Source organism: Barbus barbus, assembly GCF_936440315.1.
Source record: "Barbus barbus genome assembly, chromosome: 2".
NCBI lineage: Eukaryota > Metazoa > Chordata > Actinopteri > Cypriniformes > Cyprinidae > Barbus > Barbus barbus.
In genome coordinates this window covers 43,472,718-43,492,844 of record NC_136730.1, presented here as the reverse complement: position 1 = coordinate 43,492,844, position 20,127 = coordinate 43,472,718, and the positions used below count along the sequence as shown (strand labels likewise).

Below are 20,127 nucleotides of genomic sequence, written 5' to 3'. Positions count from 1 at the left end.
TCGCAGAAGCGCTTGGGCCAAAATATAAATATCAGGCATCTCACATTTGACTCAATAAGTTTCCGTGTATCTGCAAAATATTATGCAGAATAACCATAACCAGTCTAGCTCTTTTGCTTCATTATTCTAAGATTTTGACAGAATTAAATGTTTATTATTTTAAAGAGATATTTACTATTATAAAAAATATATATATATATATTATTATAATAGTATTCTTGTGAACTGTACCATGTACCGAGGGCAAAAGCTGCTTTTTATTATTTATTTACATTGCAGTTTTTTGTTGTGATAGTGTCTCAGTCCACATTATATGCATACTACTGTTTGGAGAAAGCCAGTCAATTGGAATAATAACAATAATTGAGTTTATTATTTTGAACTAATTTAGAAATAATACATTTGATCATTTTATTTTATTTTACACTGCAGTACTTGCAATAGTTACACCCTCCAGCTCTTAATGCATTGTGTTGCCTTCTTGAGCATCAGTAAATGTGTCCACCTTTTGTAATAGCTGTGTACGAGTCTCTCAAAATCATCTTCAAATATCTAGAAGATGCTGGAAAGCCGAAGAATGTGCAGAAGCTGGGGATTTTTCTGAAGAACAGCAACTCTCAGGACCAACAACTATCAAAAAATATAAAAACAGTCATGGATCATCCAGGAAACAACAGATTATTAAGATTCAATGGTATGTACACTTTTGACCGGGGCCATTTTTTATGAATTCAGTTATTATTTTTTCTTGTGAAGTATATGTAAACATCTGTTATGTGAAATGGCTTATTCAGGACAGTACTACATAAAAAATAACATGCAATTTTCATCATCCCTCTGATTTGGTTTCAATTATTAACATTTTGCACATTCTGCATGGGGTATGTAAACTTATGATCACAGCTGCCTATATAAATATAAACAACAACAAAAAAAACAAGAAACTGCACATGAAAGTTTTAATAAGAGAGATTTATCCAAAATATTTAATATTACAAAATGTAAAAAGTTAGGCAATGAAATCAAATGAGATCAAATGCATCTAAACATTAACACGTTCACATTTTTTATCATCTGAATCAACACAAAAAAATGAGACTTGTCTTAGAGGTCTGAGAGACAACTTACTGAGTGTGACTATGTATGTACTTTAAAGTTACCATAATTAAAACCTAAGACATGGTCAAAACATATGAAAACATGATCCATGAGAGCCCTGTACTTATGAAATACTTTCACCAGTTAACAGTGAGATGTGATGAAATCAAGTGGAATTTGTTCCAGTTGGCATAAAACAAAACACTGGCATGCAAGCCTAAGAGAAAAACAAGTTTAAACATCTCCCCCAAAAAAAGTGCATGGTTCAATCTTGCATTTTAACAGCTCAAACCACGAATGACATTAACTGTGATTCTTTATCATAACCTATTCAAAACATGAGATCTTATTCCAGTGAGTTGCACAGAGTAAACACGTAATTTTCATTGAGTATATTAAAGTTAAAGGTGGGTTCTCATGGGGATTCAGGTCAGCGGACAGCACGGATTTCTCTCACCTAAAGGGGGAATTTTAAAGAGGATGCAGGGCGTTTTGTTTGTTTAATCGTCTTTGTCTTTGGCTCCGTGTTTAAGAATACGGGTGAACTCCACGTAGTTGAAGTTGCTCTTTTTATCGATCGGCGCTTCTCTGAAGAGCTCGTCGACTTCTTCGTCTGTGAATCGATCACCCATAGTGGTCAGCAGCTCTCTCAGGTAGTCCTCCGGAACGAAGCCTGTGAGAAAAAAATTTAATAAATAAAATCACAGCTTCATCTTAGTCCAGTCTGTGGGTTTTTTAAGAGGAAAGTCTATAAATGTGATTATTTTTCCGCGGTAGTTTCTCTCCACAGCTGCATAATTCCTCACGCTCAAAAAGATTGCATTACACCGTTTTCACAAACAAATAATCTTAATGATGCATGTTTTTATATTTGTCAGTTTCACATAAATGAAACGGGTAAGAAACGGGTCAAATTTTGTAATAATACTAATAATCTAAATGTGCTTTAAATACACAGTATCCAGGTTTATATATTTTTCATCAATAAATCCAAAGAGTTTCAATCTCATACATTTTATGCATTAACTGAATATGACTTATTTCACAGCCAGCCATATCTTAACCACGTTCATACTTTGAACTGAACAAATGTAATTGTCACAATGAACTGATTTAAAGAAGAAATTCGTGATTTAAATAACATTTCAAACAGTTAATAATAAACCATGCTGTGATTTTTATTTTTTTTACTCATTTCATTCATGCATAAGTTTATTTTTGGTTAAAACTGTGTACTTCAAATGAATGGAAATTTTACATGCAATTCAGATATATAAACTTCATATTTAAGCTTAAAATCATGTTGAGTGCAGGACACAGCTGTAATATTTAGCTATTCATTTTAAAGGCATTCGTTGATGCCGAACACGACTGCAGAATAAATTGTGTTGCATGGATTCAAGAAGAGACAATCTGTTCACCTGTTCCTTCCTCGTCAAAGCAGGCAAACGCATTACGAATGACTTCCTCCGGGTCTGTGCCGTTAAGCTTCTCTCCAAACATCGTGAGAAACATAGTGAAGTTTATGGGCCCAGGAGCTTCTGTCATCATTGTCTCCAAATAGTCATCTTTTGGGTTCTTCCCTGAAAGACAGTGATCAGATCCACACATCAGATTCACAAACATGTGTGACCCTGGACCACAAGACTAGCCATAAGGGTCCATTTTTAGAAATTGAGATGTATATATCATCTGCTTAGCAGAATGGAAAGCTTTATATACATACGCTTTCTATTGATGCATGGTTTGTTAGGATAGGACAATATTTGGCTGAGATACAACTATTTGAAAATCTGGAATCTGAGGGTGCAAAAAAAAAAATCTAAATACTGAGAAAATCACCTTTAAAGTTGTCCAAATGAAGTTCTTGGCAATGCATATTACTAATCAAAAATTAAGTTTTGATATATTTACAGTGGGAAATTTACAAAATATCTTCATGGAACATGATCTTTACTTAATATCCTAATGATTTTTGGCATAAAAGAAAAATGGATAATTTTGACCCATACAATGTAATGTTGGCTCTTGCTACAAATATACCCCAGAGACTTAAGACTGGTTTTGAGGTTCAGGGTCACATATTAACACCTCCTACACAAATGTGCATTAAGATGTTTTGTAGAATGGATCTAGATTACAAGAGTCACCAAAAGAACTACAACATATTTTAAAAGTAAGAGGTGCATAACATGAAGTGGCATTGCAATCTTCCAGATGTGACCAGTTCCTCTCCCGTCTGCATTATGTACTCAGGACAAAGTACAATTAAATTGAAAACAATGAAATGCAAAACAAAAGCAAGAATTGTAAGCCATCCGGGAACTGACTGTGGCCCTCAATGCTAGTAAAATCTTACCAAGAGAAGCGAGCATGTCATGAAGATCCTCCTTATCAATGAAACCGTCGCGGTTCTGGTCGATCATGTTGAACGCTTCCTTAAACTCCTGGATCTGCGACTGATCGAACATAGCGAAGACATTGGAGGTTGCCCGCTGAGGGCGTTTCTTGGTGATCTTTCCCTTGGTACGACATTTGCTCGACATTTTGGCTGTATTTGGTTTCACCTACAAGCTGGGAAAAAAAAAAAAAAAAAGCGACATCACAAACAAGCCCCAACACTTACAGATTCACTTGCCAAAAATAAATACTATTCAGCTCAAAAACTAATTATAAAAGATTGAATTGTGCATTCTTTTTGTGCACCAAGCAAAATAAAAAGACATCTATAATGTGGCTTTTTTTTAAAGAGCATGTACAGAAAAATGTAAGGAATAAATTGAAGGGAGCACAATGTCACTACAGTAAGTTCACTAAATGTAAATGTCTAGGGATCACAAAATGAGTTGTATTAGCAATTTGAAAGTTTGAAAATACAACTTCCAAAAGATCTACTACATTAGTTTTAACTCATTTTACAAAAAAAAAAACTTTACTGTACATTCTGATCGAAAAATGCAAAAAGTGCTGCTCTTCCCTCAGTATTTTTCTTATTTTCCAGTTCAAACATCTAAAGAGTCTTAAATCAAGACATTTACTTGAGAAGCAAATTCACTTATAAGTCTCATTTTCTGTCAAAACTGATCAACATTAGTTAATACTAAAAAAAGAACAAATATCTGCCAATAGGCTCAGTAAAAATCAATTTAATTCAAAGGGAACACAAGTTCTCACACCCCTTTGACAAATATTTGTTCCTGTTTTAAGCATAAGCTCACTTCAGTATCTCAGAACAAGACTTTGACTATCTATCATTCGGCATCTCAAGTAACTTTATCTAGATTTAAGAATCTTTAGACCTGCAGAAACGCAGCAGGAGTTAACAGATGTGAATCGAAGTCTTTTAATCACAATATGTGACCCTGGACCACAAAACCAGTCTTAAGTGTCAATTTTTTTAAATTGAGATGTATGCATAATCTGAAAGCTGAATAAATAGTCTTTCCATTGATGTATGGTTTGTTAGGATTGCACAATATTTGGCTGAGATACAACTATTTGAAAATCTGGAATCTGAGGATGCAAAAAAATCTAAATATTGAGAAAATCTCCTTTAAAGTTGTTCAAATGAAGTTCTTGGCAATGCATATTATTAATCAAAAATTAATTTTGGATATATTTACAGTAGGAAATATACTAAATATCTTCATGGAGCACGATCTTAATAGCCTAATGATTTTTGGCATAAAAAAAATCAATAATTTTGACCCATATAATGTATTGTTGGCTCTTGCTACAAATATACCTGTGCTACTGATGACGTGCTGCGGCTAGTTCCCCTGAATCACAGACTTTGCTAACTGAGTATAAACAGGTCCAAGAGCTGATTCATTTTTATCCCAAAGGACAACAAAAAAACTGATGCGTCGCAATCAAGCCTGAGGAAGGAGGGCGAGCATCACAGCCTACATTAGATTAATTATAGCACATCTGAGTTAATGAGGACACTGTTTACAGAGAAGCTCATGTTAGCAGATCCATGACAAGGTCAAACAAACCATGAAATGAGACAGGAAGCAAGAATAGCTACACTTTGGCAATAGCTTAACGTTACATAATTACAAAATATAAAACTACAAGCGAGTAACACTTGAATAAACTACAAGTAACGCTAAATAACATTTCCTGACGATATTCTGAGCGATTTCTCGGAGCATATTTCGGCTCGTATAAATTATATTAAACGTTATCATATAAATAGAGTTTAATAGCTAAATCTAACAAGCAAACCTTACGAACAGTCACTAAAGATCAAGTTTTAATCGTTTAGAAAGAAAATTAGCGTCTCACCGAACAAACGAGATCGACAGTTTCCAGCCGCGTTCAACCACCGCCCAAACTTCCGGATTCCAGCGTCGCTTCCGCAAACCTCGACCAGACCAACGAGAGACCGAAGGGGTGTCCCGGATGAAACATAAAGATTCACAAAATGTACCGTGACATGCAATAACCTTCGTTTAAAACTCTCTACACAACATTTATACTTTTATCGTGAGACCAATTCGTTAATGAGATATTATAAACATGCTCCACCCCTTAGTCTTCAGCGTTGGTTTCTCCAGACACGCCCCCAACACATTTTACGTAATCGTTCTTAAACGTGACCATATACGGATCTAAAATTTATTGTTTCCCGTTCAGCGCGAGGAGACGTAGCATTTAATGCATTGTCACTTATTTATTGATTGATTGAAATACTTGTTTATCATACATAGCCTACCTGAAAAACTGGTCGTTTAAAAAATAAATACATTAAATGACCTACTAATATATTTTGAAATAAAAATTAAAATGTGTGTAAGCCTATTTTTAATTAAAATTGTATTAAAATTAATATTTAACTGGACAAAATTCTGTCCAATTGTGCCTACTCTGCTTCATTGAGTTTAAACTTGACTTTCTTTTTTAATTTGAAATCAGATATAATATAATAGTTGTGAGTTGGTCTATATAGTTGTGTGAGTTGGTCTATATAGTTGAATAGTTGTGATTTAGGACCTAGTTTGAGCGCTAAACGCTTTGTGAAATACTCTTAGGCCCGGTTTCACAGACAGGGCTTAGACTAAACCAGGATTAGGCCATAGTTCAATTGGGACATTTTTATAAACATTCTTAGAAAAAAAACATTACTGGGGTGCATCTTGAGACAAAACAAAGGCATATTTTAAGATCAATCAGTGCAAGTTTATTTCATTTGAAACAGCTCAGATTTACATTTTAGTCGAGGCTTAAGCCTTGTCTGTGAAACCGGGGGTTAGAGTAAAACTTTAGGGCCCGGTTTCACAGACAGGGCTTAGCCTAAACCAGGATTAGGCCATAGTTCAATTAGGACATTTAAGTAATTTTTATAAACATGCTTAGAAAAAAACATTACTGGGGCGCATCTTGAGACAAAAGAAAGTCACTGACATATTTTAAGATCAGTCAGTGCAAGTTTATTTCATTTGAAACAGCTAAGATTTACATTTTAGTCTAGGACTAGGCTTAAGCCTTGTCTGTGAAACCGGGGGTAGGAGTCCTAAATTTAGGACTGACACGCCCACTATTTTTAAGATTTTCTCCTAAATCGGAGATAGGAGCTACTTTTAGCCTTAAGATGTTTTCTGAATACAGGCTCTGAATATATCAAATATCTATGCAGCATTGCATTACACTGTATGGTCACAAGAGAGCGTACTTGTGCTTGAAATATTACAGCTTTTACTCTGTACAACACTTTTCTCACAGCTGTTAAAGATAGAATTTAAGTCATTAGTATTATACTCCCAAACTGTATTTTTCCAGTAGTCGCGTTTAATTCTTTATTACATTTAAGGATGCATTCGAAATTATGCCTTATGAGAAATATCCCTATAAATGATTTATAGAGCTCTGTTGTCAGTCTGACTGTGCACCAAGACAAATTCCCTCTGTGTGCAAGCATACTTGGCAATACAACTAATTCTGATCAGATTTTTTTGTATGGAGCAATTTATTGTAAGAAAAAAAGCAATGATATGCTGAAAGTCTTGTAGTTTATGGCCTATATTCTGCAGAAGACGCAGTGCAGCAGCTGTGTTTAAACCCATGCTACAATCCCAGGGTCAGCCAAACGTCTGCTCTTCCAAACACTATTACAAAGACGAAAATACACAGGCATATTCATGACAACAAGATTCTCAAACAGGCAGCTGGTTTGAACATGCACACACACAAACACATGCTTTTCCAGGAAAAGTTGGCCTATTCTCTCTTGGTTTGACTGGCATCAACATAACTGGAACTCAGGTGTTTAGGAAAGTTGGATTCTGTTTAAGATGAGCCGTAGTATTTATAAACTACAAGCACTCGCTCAATTTAGTGACATCTACCTTATATACACATATTTGCCTGCTTTTACCGATATGCCAGTTTATATAAAAAATAACTCTTGCCTCTTTCGTACCATTTAACAAACATAATGATTTTTAATAAAAAGAGTTTAAAATTGATCAAATAAAACATGCATCTGCACGTAAACATCTAGAAATAGTTAAAATGAAAGCTCCTTATTATTTGCATGTAAAGGCCACACGCTGGCTCATAGATACAAACTGGACACATTTACAATGTTTATTTTATTAAGTATGGTGTAATTCAGCATTATGGTTAACACAGCTGGCTCAGCTTTTGAAGGATCGTTTTAAAATATGTTCAAATTGAGTTAATTGAGTTTAAATTTTATTAAATATTACTGTTTTTACTGTTGCTTTGATCAAATGTACATGCAGCCTTGGTGAGCATAAAATACTTATTTTAAAAAAATAATTAAAAATCTTAATTATTCCAAACATCTGAGTGGCAGGCATGTTGTGATGTCTCACACAAGTCTAACAGATATGCATAAATGGTGTCAGACTGCCTACAAAAAAAAAAAAAACATACAAATAAGACACACACACATTGTTGCTGGCATGTGTTGTATGTCATCATGGGGGATAACAATAGCATGACTATTGTTAGTGCAGGCCACAGCTGAGATGAAGGCCTTTGAAAGGAAGAGAGCTGTAAGGTCAGAGGCTTATGAATGTAATCTAACCATTTCTCCATGGACAAAGCGGAAAAATCTAGTTTGTTTGTTTAATATAAATACAACGGGCCCAACCTTTGCCTGCTGGTCTCTGACATCAAATGAACCCAAACTCAACCGTACTTTCTTGATATGCAAGAACAATCCTCATTGCTTCTCACATGTCAAGTAAGTACATGTTGAGCTTCAGTTTACCATATTTGAAGTTCTCTATTTATGTGCGTTAATCAACGTTTATATGCAAATAAAAGCCTAAATTAGATCATCATATAAAGTGATTGTGTCTCTTCAAAAAGACTTGGATTAAACCACTTGATTCATATGGATTACTTGTACAATGTCTTTATGGACTTTTTGCAGAATCAGAGTTTTCATTAAAAAAATTCAAGTTTCATTAAAAATGTTTTAATTTGTGTTTCGAAGATGAACAAAAGTCTTATCGGTTTGGAGAAATATGAGGGTGAGTGAGTAAATGATAACACTCTGGTAACACTCTTCTGTCTCTCATGTGTTACAGGCTTTGGTATTTTCGTCTGAATCACATTCCTGTTTGGGATCTGTCAGTGGTGTTAGAGGTGCTCTCAAGCCCTTATTATTTGTATCTGATATGGTTTTATTGCTTGAAGTGGCCCTGCTTTTAGCTTTGTTCAATACATTTGGTGTCATGCAGGCCTTCCAGTTTGAAAGTCATTAACATCGTTGCAAATTTGACTCATTGGTGGTGCTAAAAGGTTGAGAGGGGCCACAAAATTGGTCAGACTGAAGCGCCAAGCCTCCTCTATCTCTGTGCCAATTTTCAAAACTTTTAACCAAATGGTTAGAAATGTATTAGTGTAAACATCACTGCATATTCTGCCCACTGGTGGCGATAGAGAGTTTGAAAGACAGACCACAAACTGGCCAGATTGAAGCTCCAAACCTCCTCTACCTCTGTGCCAGTTTTCACAACTTCTTACCAAATGGTTTGAAAGATATTAGCATAAACAGCACTGCATCTTTGACCCACTGTTGGCGCTAAAAGTTTTGAAAGTCCAACCACAAACTGGTCAGATTGAAGCTCCAAACCTCCTCTATCTCTGTGCCAGTTTTCACAACTATTCACCAAGCTGTTTGAAAGTTATTAGTGTAAACATAAGTCAATGTTTGACCCATTGGTGGCGCTAGAAGGTTTGAAAGAAAACTCCCAAAATTGGTCAGATTGAAGCTCAAAACCTCCACTATCTCTGTGCCAATTTTAACAACTTTTTACAAAACTCTTCAAAAGTTATTAGCATAAACATCAGTGAAACTTTGACCCACTGGTGGCGCTAGAAGGTTTGAAAAATCTGAACCCAAAATCGGCCAGATTGCAGTTTCAACCCTCTTTTATCTCCGTGCCAATTTTCACAACTATTTACCAAGCAGTTCTAAAGCTATAGTTTAAACATATTTGACCCATTGGTGGCGCTAGAGGGTTTAAAAAAAATCAACCTCAGATTTGGTCAGATTGAAGCTCCGGCCCTCCTCTATTTCTACTAACTATTTAGAAAAACGGGTCTATGAGCTGCAAGTGACTTTTATTCAAGTGGAAGAAGAAGAAATTATACCTAAAAAAAGTGTTTAAACAGCTTTTCCAACATTTCCATCTGAAGTACTCAGGCAGCTCTTTTTAAATTTACACAAATAAGGTTTGACCTTTATTATTAATGATGTTCTAGTAATTCATTGACTTGATTCAAACTAGGCACAAGATGAAAATGATTTGTTTCTGTTTAAGCTAGTGGACATGTTCAATATCACAGGTGAAGTTCATCATATTGCATATATTATAGTTTTGTTTTGAAAACGGTGTCGTATAGGCTACTATCATTCCTTAAATAAACGCCACTTGGTTATTATGTAAAACCCATAATCATTCATACGTTTTTATACTGTATATGACAACCGTATAAACTTAACACCAGTGTATTTAACGCGTAAAGAGTTACGTTAAGTACAGAACTCCTGTGCACTACGGCTATATTTAACGGCCCCTGTCGCCATAAAAGGTCGTGAGAGTCGCTTGGACATTCCTGCCATCGCCAATATTATTGGTGTTGTGTGGACAGCAGCTCCCGTTCACAGCGCTGCGCCAGGTTGCGTCTTTGCTTGGATTTGGATCTTGGTTGGGCTCCTGACGCGCTGCTCTCCGGTCCGGCTCCGAGCTTGTTTGCAGACCTTTGGCAAGGTGAGATGATCCGCTGCATGAAGTTTGTCAGCTCAAACAGAGGATGTTTTATGAATCTTAATTGATACTAAATCCGTAGGGAAGACTGAGATTGGTTGTCAAAAAAAAAAAAAAAAAATAGATTTATTTAACACGCTGACATTTTGTGGGTATGTTGTCACATTGCATGGTCTGGCAATGGAAACATGATGCTTTCTGACACTGATATTGGAAGTATTAAATAAGTAATTAAATAATAATAAAAAAGTCATATGCATTTAGAATGAGGTAGTCTATATTTAGCCAGGATATTTAAACAATAAAACAATTATGAAACAGCAAAACTGTAAATGACAACATGCAAACATCAACCATATAGTTTTGGCCAATGTAAATTCATATAATTAATGAATTGTGTTAAACTGCAACATATAAATTCCTGATATTAAAAATACCATGAGAACAGCTTAACTTTGCAGTCAACCAAGAGCATAAATAAATATTATTACAACATTTTTTTTTTTTACTCATAATGCATGAAATAGCATTAAAGTGTAAACTTTGTATATATTTTAAAATGTACTGTCTAAGATATCAGTCAGATCTTAATGCTGTCAAAAAACAAAAAACATCCCAGAAAGTTTTTTTTTTTTTTTATTATTATTAAACAAGGTTAATGGCATTTCAAAAGAAATTCAAAGCAACAGTGCAAATTGCTAATGAACAGTAAAAGCACCAAATATTTTCAGACTGTGAAGTTAAAGCACTGATCAGTCTTGCCTGTGAGATTATTACTTACAAATCACTGGGTGTAATACTCATATGTAATGTGTTGATGGAAAGTTTTGAATCTTCTGACTAAAAGAGCTTGAGAACTGAAGACAGTATCTGAGCTAAAGAAGACGCAATGTCTGGATCGATACCGTTCTACCAGAAACACCACCGCCACTATGATCGCGGTTACCGTAGCCGAGAGACGGAGTCTGCTATCAGCCAATACAAGCAGAGCTCTAGCGCTTACTCTTCACATAGCAGCAAAAGCACCAAGGGGTAAGAGAGCATGGCGAGATTCATCACATCAGCAGTAAATCCTTCCCAGTCCCATAACCTGAACCCATTCCAGCAGCCAGCTCTTCCTTATAATACACTTACTGTATCCTTCACCCAAACACAAAATGCCCCTCTTGCTTTGTCTAATCCGTATCTCCCACTCAACCTAAAACAACCTTAAAACATGCAGTATATAGCTGTTTTCTGCATGCAGTGTGCTTGTTGCTGACACTTTGGTTGACTGGTCACAGTCACTTGTGGGAGTGGTATATTGGCTTTACCTTTGGTATGTTGGTGTCACTGGAGTTGTTCTGCAATCTAGAGGACTTTTAGTTGAGTTCAGTCACACATTTACAGTATCTAAGACTTAAGTTTGGTTCCTAGAGTGCTTCTAGATTCGAAACTTGCTGTGAATCTTTTTAGGCCTTTCTGTGGTTTGGATTTGTGCCTTTATTTTGTTTGATTTTCTCCCTCTGGTCACGTGAATGTTGTCTAGTTGCTTACTGGGTCACTCTGAATGTCAGAGCGTAAGGTTATCTTGTGTGTCTCGTAATGAGACTAATGTAACTGTAGCTTCAAGAATCTTACAACAGCTTGCACAAACTGAAATCTTTCAATGCTCTTTCAATGATTTTAGTGGTTCCTTCATCACTTGGTTTCATGTCGTAATATAAATAGCATTCATAACATAACTTGCCGCTTCATTTGGTGTTCTTGACGTCACGGTGTATTTATAGTGGCTACAGAAGTAGATGTTGTTATGTGCGTCACATGCATTATGCATTTACATGTTTGAGTCAATTACCTGATGCAAACGAAACTTTTTGTGAGAGAAATGCAATGCAAAAAATATGACTGCGTTTTATTATAGTTTCAGAAATTCATTTGGTCTTTATTTCATAATTCTACCAAATAAAGAAAAAGAAAAGATAAATAAATGAAGAAAACAGATAAATAAATGTTTATTTAGTTCTAGACTGTAATCTTCCAGATTTGAGATTTGGAGCAAGTTTGAACGTTTGTATATTGGCTAAACTTAAACTGCTCTTTGGGATGAAACGCTTGTTATATTTCACATTTGTAAGTCACTTTGGATAAAAGTGCCTGCTGAATGAAAAATTGTAAATGTAAGATCGCTTGTGTTATTGACCACTTGTTTTCCAAATCCATCAGACAATCCTCCATCTCAATGGCCATTCATTCAGGGGACCATATGATCTATTTTTTATTTATTTATGTTTTGTCTAAAATCTCCAAGTTTTGTTTTTGTTTTCCTGTTGATCCGCTCTACAGTCCTCGTACATTATATGTATGCTTGTTTGCATTGCTTTGACCGTTCTCTGTAGATCCTCTGTCTTCTCGCATACCAGGATTGGTCAATTAAGTAGAATGCCTGCATGCTATTAGTCAAACTACTTTTCATTCATAACCTTCAGCAAGATATTAAAACAATAGGAAACAAAGCCAAAACCTGGACATTTTAGGACAAAGAGGACAAAGAGAACGAGGAAAAAGAGGACTCATGCACCCTACATTCAGTGTAGACTGAACAACCAGGATAAATGTTCTCAGTGATGTAAGAACATGTCTTAGTTTAAAGAACATTTTAAAAATTCTAATAATTTTTTTTTTCCACTATAAAGAGCCTTTTGTGGAATGGAAAGACTCCATGCATGTTTAAGATTCTTCATGGAACCAATAGAGTGCCCTTATTTTTACGAGTGTACAGACAGATCATTTGTTTGGTTGTTTTATGTTCCAATATGGACAAATGCTCTGAAAACTGAACACACAGACCTTGTTGAAACATTTGTTTTTAGCCTGAACAGATCCCTCTTTTATGAGCTGTCGTGCTCTACAGGATTTAAGCAGGATATGAAGTGTCACAGGATCACAGGTTGGCTCGTAGGTTTCTGTTTCGGCCCCATTAATCACCTTATCCAATGAAATATGTGCTCCCAAATGTCTTTGCTAAATGTGAAAGCTTTTCCATACTAGGGGAATGCAGTTTTTGTCCAATCCTGGTCTTAGTTTTGGAGCACTTTATCTGTCCTAAGCGCCCCCACCATCTCTCTCCTGAACCCTTGAGTGTCTATTTATACACACACTCATGGGAGGCATGAGGAAGATAGTGATATGTGAAGGGTATATGAAGGGTATAAGTCGTCTGAAGGCATGAGTGTAATGACAGATTAGAAGCAGAGGAATCGGGATGTGTAAACACTATGCAAACACACACACACACTATGTAAATCCTAGCTGTCTAAACCAAAAAGCAGAACAAAAGTAGCAGCGAAACAAGGCTCAGGTTTACAGTCTTATGGAAAACATGACTTGACAGACAGCTGAGGATAACCCAGTGTGTAAATACTCAAATGATAAGCGAACAAATGAGCAGCAGGTGTGCTGACCTATGAGAGTCAGTTCTCAGGTGATTGGGACCTCTGTTGGTGAATGCCAGGTATTGCTTTGGGTGTTACAGTAGATAGGCTTTTCCACTCATGAACACTGATTTGTGTTTGCTATTACAGCACAACAAATTCAACCAATTTAATATTATACTTAACACTATGAACTTAACTACAAATAAAGTTAAGTTCTGCCCTAAATTTATTTTCATATTGAATATCATGTTACAGTACATTACAATTACAGTTCATCTTCCTTTCCTTTTACTTTAAAAGAAAATACTTTAGTGTGAACTGAATGTAATGTTTTTTGGAGACTTAAACGCATTTTAATTGAAATAATAGTTAAAATTCAAATGCGATTTAAATATTAAATGTAATTAGCTGAACTTTAGAGTGATTTTTGACTATTATATGTTATATTTAATTATATTTAACTTCATAATTGCATTGTCTTTGAAATATGGTTTAAGTACAGCTGAATGTGACAAGTATTTACGGTAAACTAAAATGTAATGTCATTTCTATTGAGACTTTTATGTTATTTATTTAAATCTGTTTGTAATTACACATTTGTAATAACGAAGTTGCAATTTAGTACATTTAAAATGGATTAATTTTAAAGTATTATCAAATAACATGCTAAAATTATAATCAAGTACTTTACATGTTAGTCAACACATCAAAATCAGTGTACTTCTTTAAAGCACAACAAAAGATTAAAATAAAGTAAAACTTTTAATTTGGCATTATTACAAAGTGCCCTTTTAAGCATGTTAATGAACAAACTCTTGAAAGCGTCTCTCTTTAAGTCACTTAAGTGGTATTTTTTTATTAATTTTACATTATCTGCAAGTTCAGTTATTTGAAGTACACTACAAGAGCACTTCCAATACAATTTAGTGCACTTCTTCTTCTTCACAAAGGTTGTATATCCTGTAACTGTATCTTGAAATATTTTACATTATTGAAATAAAGTGGGTCGCTGTTTCGTGTAGAATTGTCTAGTATGGAGTAGAAAAGTGGAAGAATACTTCAGATGTTTTGATTGGACCACTAAAAAGCATCCCACAATTGAAAGACAGTTCTTAGACTTATAAAACTAAGTGTAGATTGGAGGGTGTAGATTCCACTACTTTATACTTCTGACCATTGATGAAGCTTATATTGGTGGTTTATTGTAATTCAGGATCACTGAGGTGATTAACCTCCTTCCCACTCACTCCCTTAACCTTCTTCAATCTTAGACGATTTTCAACCTAACATCCTTTCTTCACGACTCCACACCCCTTCCAAAACTTATAATAGCGTGTGAAACAAGTGCTGGATACTCACACACGTGTGTATGTTGCAATTTCTGCATCATTGCAGCATCAGAGCTGCCACATACACGGCTCTAGATGAGGCCAGGCTGAGCCCTATGCCAAAGAGAGCCAAACCAACCTATCTGGCCATGGACAAGGAGAACCAGATCATCGGTTATGTGGTGCCCATCTTCAGGGGCAGGTAAAGAAACAATCTTGGTTCTGTTTGTATTGGAACAAACACATGCAGCTGTTCCATACGTCATGATTTCTATTGTTAGCATGTGTTTGGTATTATCAAGCACTTCAATAATATGCTATTTATAGGCCTACACGCACAAAGTTTTAAAAAAAGGCTGTGCATGCTGTAGGACTTTATTATGGTCAGATCCCATTGAAGAAATGATTTAGCATTGTTCTTTAACCCTTGTGAAAAAGACGTACACTTTAGTATACTTTTAAAAAGCACTGAAATAATATTCTTTAAAAGGATATACTTAAGTGTGAACTGAATGTTTTTAGACACTTAATTGCATATTCATTTTCAATTAAATGAAAATGTATTTTAAAAACATTAATATTAAATGCAGTTAGCTGAACTTAAGGGTGTTTTTTGACCCACTTAAGTAGGGCTTAAGTACATCTTTATGTGTAATAATTAAGTAGAATATCTTTGAAATATGGCTAATGTGTATTTATGCTTAACAAAAATATACTTCAACGTCATTTCAATTTAAACTTGTATGTCATATGTGTAATTACACATTTGTAATGATAAATATGCAATTTAACACAATATTCATTTTAAATGTAATATCTAACAACAGATTACTCTTAAAATTCTAATCAAGTACTTTACATGTGCTTTAGTACTGTATGTTACTCAACATAGAAAAATAAGTGTACTTCTTTAAAGCACAACAAAAGATTATTAAAACATTAAAAATGTTCTTTAAAGTAAAACTTTTAATTTGACATTGTTAAAAATGAGTTTTAAAAGTCTACTTAAGTGTGTTAAGAAACATAAATTGTTACATGTGATTTAGTGTGTTAGTTAACACATCAAAATAAGTGTACTTTAAAAAAATAACAACAAAAGATTAGTAAAACATCATGTGAAATGTACTTTAAGATGAAACTTAAGTGGGCTTTTATTTAATTGATATTATATTATCTGCAAGTACCTCTCTTTTTAAAAACAAACTTTTAAGATTTGAAGTACACTACAAGTGCACATTTAGTACAATTAAGCACACTTCTTTTTCACAAGGAAAAGTCTTTGATGGAAACAATAATTTAAAATTGAGATCCCTTTCAGCTCACTCAGGAATACTTTACAGCTAAAATGGCTCTCGGTAAGAAAATTTGCTGCAATAAAGCAATTGTTCACACAAAAATTCATCATTATTTACTCACCCTCAAGTTGTTCACAAAAGAAGATATTTTGAAGAATGTTGCTGATCAAAAATTTGATGGTAGCCATTGACTTCCAACTGCTTGGTTACCAAAATTCTTCAAAATATCTCCTTTTGTGTTTGAGGGTGCACAGTAAATGATGATAGAGCTTTTGTTTTGGGTGAACTTTGCCTTTAAAGGGTGGATGTGTTGGAAGTTGTGGCTTTCCATTTTCATTCATAAAGCCTTGTGTATTGTATGTGACGAAATGTATGTTTTCTTGTGCTGCATTGCTGTGTTTACTTCGAGAGGCTGCGAAAGTGATGCTACATAATTCCCCCCTCAGTCATGAGTTTGAAAGCGGCCTATCAGACACAGAGGAAGCACGTGCTAAAGAGAGCGCCGGCTATCTGGCTCGCCGTGACCTCTTCTCTAGCGGTGTGGAGTCAGAGCGCATCGAACACAAGTCCCGCAGAACCATCATGAGGGAGTCTGCAGAGCGCATCTCGCTTAGCAAGAGGGTCAGTGGAGATCCCAGTCCTGTTCCTAAACACATAACTCACTACTCCTGTTTCGGTTAGATATTAAATATATGGTTACACTTTATTTTTAGGTGTCCTTGTTACAGTGTTTGTACTGAGTGCTGAGTAATATTAATTAACTACATGTACTTACTATATGGTTAGGTTTAGGATTAGGGTTTGGTTTAGGGTTACGTGCATGTAATTGTGCATATTTAATTGTTATTATGTTAGTAAGTACATGTAACGTGTAACAAGACATCTTAAAATGAAGTGCTACCAAATATATATTTATTTTCATAACAATTCTTAATGAATGGCTATTTGTCAAGTAACACTTCTCACTCAAATTTGAATCACAACCCGAATTCCGGAAATGTTGGGACGTTTTATAAATTTGAATAAAAATGAAAACTAAAAGAATTTCAAATCACATGAGCCAATATTTTATTCACAATAGAGCATAGATAACATAACAAATATTTAAACTGAGAAATTTTACAATTTTATGCACAAAATGAGCTCATTTCAAATTTGATGCCTGCTACAGGTTTCAAAATAGTTGGGACAGGGGCATGTTTACCATGGTATAGCATCTTCTATTCTTTTCAAAACAGTTTGAAGACGTCTGGGCATCAAGGTTATGAGTTTCTGGAGTTTTGGTGTTGGAATTTGGTCCCATTCTTGCCTGATATAGGTTTCCAGCTGCTGAAGAGTTGTGGTCATCTTTGATGTATTTTTCGTATAATGATGCACCAAATGTTCTCTATAGGTGAAAGATCTGGACTGCAGGCAGGTCAGTTCAGCACCCGGACTCTTCTACTACGAAGCCATGCTGTTGTAATAGCTGCAGTATGTGGTTTTGCATTGTCCTGCTGAATACACAAGGTCTATCCTGAAAAAGACGTCGTCTGGAGGGGAGCATATGTTGCTCTAAAACCTTTATATACCTTTCAGCATTCATAGTGCCTTCCAAAACATGCAAGCTACCCATACCGTATGCACTTATGCACCCCCATACCATCAGAGATGCTGGCTTTTGAACTGAACGCTGATAACATGCTGGAAGGTCTCCCTCCTCTTTAGCCCGGAGGACACGGCGTCCGTGATTTCCAACAAGACTATCAAATTTGGACTCGTCTGACCATAGAACACTTTTCCACTTTGAAACAGTCCATTTTAAAAGAGCCTTGGCCCACAGGACACGAGGGCGCTTCTGGACCATGTTCACATATGGCTTCCTTTTTGCACGATAAAGGTTTAGTTGGCATCTGTAGATGGCACGGCGGATTGTGTTTACCGACAGTGGTTTCTGGAAGTATTCCTGGGCCCATGTAGTAATGTCAATGACAGAATCATGCAGATGAGTGATACAGTGTCGTCTGAGGCCTTGTCCCTTACGCACAGAGATGTATCCAGTTTCTCTGAATCTTTTGATGATGCTATGCACTGTAGATGATGAGATTTGCAAAGCCTTTGCAATTTGACGTTGAGGAACGTTGTTTTTAAAGTATTCCACAATCTTTTTACGCACTCTTTCACAGATTGGAGAGCCTCTGCCCATCTTTACTTCTGAGAGACTCTGCCTCTCTAAGACTTTTTTGAGATCTGTAGCAGGCATCAAATTTGAAATGAGCTTTATTAGTGGATAAAAGTAAACTTTCTCAATTTAAACATTTGTTATGTTCTCTATGTTCTATTGTGAATATAATATTGGCTCATGTGATTTGAAAATCGTTTAGTTTTAATTTTATTCAAATTTTAATTGTCCCAACATTTCAACATTAGTTGTATAACAACTACAAACTGATGGACTGATCTGCAACACGGCTCTGACAGCTTCCTTGCTTTATTGCCCTTGTGAAAAGAATGCTTAGTATGGAAATAATACACTTTAAAAGAATATACTTAAGTGCAAACTGAATGAAATACTTTACTACAATTAACTGTATTTTATTTGCAATTAAATGCATTTTTATAGTTTAAATGCATATTAAATGGAAATTGTTTAATTCTAGAGTGCTTTTTAATCCATTTACATAAGTACATCTATTCTATTGAAACTTGTATGCCGTGTAAATATATTTGTAATAATTACACATTTTAAGTTGCACATGTAGTGCAAATAAATATTCACTTTAAATGTAATACAGAATAACGCACAACAGTTAAAATTACAATTAAGTACTTCACATGTGCTTTAGCTTCAGTATGTTAGTCAACACATAATAAATAAATCTACTTCTTTAAAACACAATGAAAGATTATTAAAACAATGACTTAAAATATAGTTTAAAGTAAAACTTTTGGTAACACTTTATTTTATTTTTGGTAACACTTTACATCACATGTACGTACTATTAAAATAACAATAAATTATGCATTAATTACATGCAAGTAACCCTAAGCCAAACCCTAATCCATATAGTAGGTTTCTATGTAGTTTTATAATATTACTCAGTACTTAAATGTATAACTACACTGTGACAAAGACACCTTAAAAAATAGTGTAAGCAGACTTTTAATTTGACATTACAAAGGTCACTTTTTAAAAGTGTTCTTAAGTGTGTTCAGAAACATCATAAAACAGTCATACAAGAGTAATAAAATAGTCTCTTAAGTCACTTAAGAGGCCTTTAATTTCATTAATATTATATCATCTGTAAATACAGTTTATTAAAAATAAGATTTGATGTATACTACAAGTGCACATTCAGTACAGTTAAGTGCACTTCTTTTTCACAAGGGTAGACAAGCATCACTATTTGAACAATCTCCTTAACTTTTGTATTAAACTATAGCACATAACTCAATGGACTTCAATGGTAACTCAAACTGTATGTCTGATGGATGACAAAAAGTAAAAAAATATCCTATATAAACATAAATACACACTCATTCTATTCAGAAAATTATGATTATTTTTAATAAGCACAATGGTAAAATTACACACTCAGTAAACGTGGGAATTTTATTGTTTGAACTAATTGTGCAACAGGAGATGCATTTGCTTTTGCTTTGATTGTAGGCATTGAGGAACACCATTAAACTCATACATACTGTATGTTCCCTATTTTTAGATAGAAAAAGAGCAAGAAAGTATCACGACACAAACTTT

At 34.9% G+C, this 20,127-nt stretch overlaps 2 protein-coding genes across 3 annotated transcripts in view; one reads left to right on the top strand and one right to left on the bottom strand.

The window, feature by feature from the left end:
- Positions 1-347: 347 nt before the first annotated feature.
- On the bottom strand, positions 348-5,659 carry LOC306882002 (myosin regulatory light chain 2, smooth muscle minor isoform-like). Of its 2 annotated transcripts, XM_079436424.1 has the most exons (5): positions 5,389-5,476; positions 3,458-3,672; positions 2,520-2,681; positions 1,556-1,771; positions 348-630 (listed from the first exon to the last, which is right to left on the bottom strand). In XM_079436424.1, exons 2-4 carry the CDS (start codon positions 3,642-3,644, stop codon positions 1,599-1,601), a joined length of 522 nt encoding a protein of 173 aa, XP_079292550.1. In that variant the 5' UTR covers positions 3,645-3,672; positions 5,389-5,476; the 3' UTR covers positions 348-630; positions 1,556-1,598. The 2 variants fall into 2 exon arrangements, with proteins under 2 accessions (XP_079292550.1, XP_079292549.1); XM_079436423.1 differs by lacking the exon at positions 348-630 and having other exon boundaries at positions 954-1,771; positions 5,389-5,659.
- A 4,537-nt stretch (positions 5,660-10,196) lies between these two features.
- The window catches only part of LOC306881996 (myomesin-1-like), a 43,884-nt gene continuing 33,953 nt past the window's right edge, over positions 10,197-20,127 (top strand). Inside the window, exons 1-4 of the mRNA XM_079436410.1 lie at positions 10,197-10,352; positions 11,197-11,381; positions 15,161-15,295; positions 16,835-17,009. Of these exons, the coding sequence (XP_079292536.1) occupies positions 11,239-11,381; positions 15,161-15,295; positions 16,835-17,009 (453 nt within the window). The 5' untranslated portion in view covers positions 10,197-10,352; positions 11,197-11,238. The remainder of the gene's footprint in view (positions 10,353-11,196; positions 11,382-15,160; positions 15,296-16,834; positions 17,010-20,127) is intronic.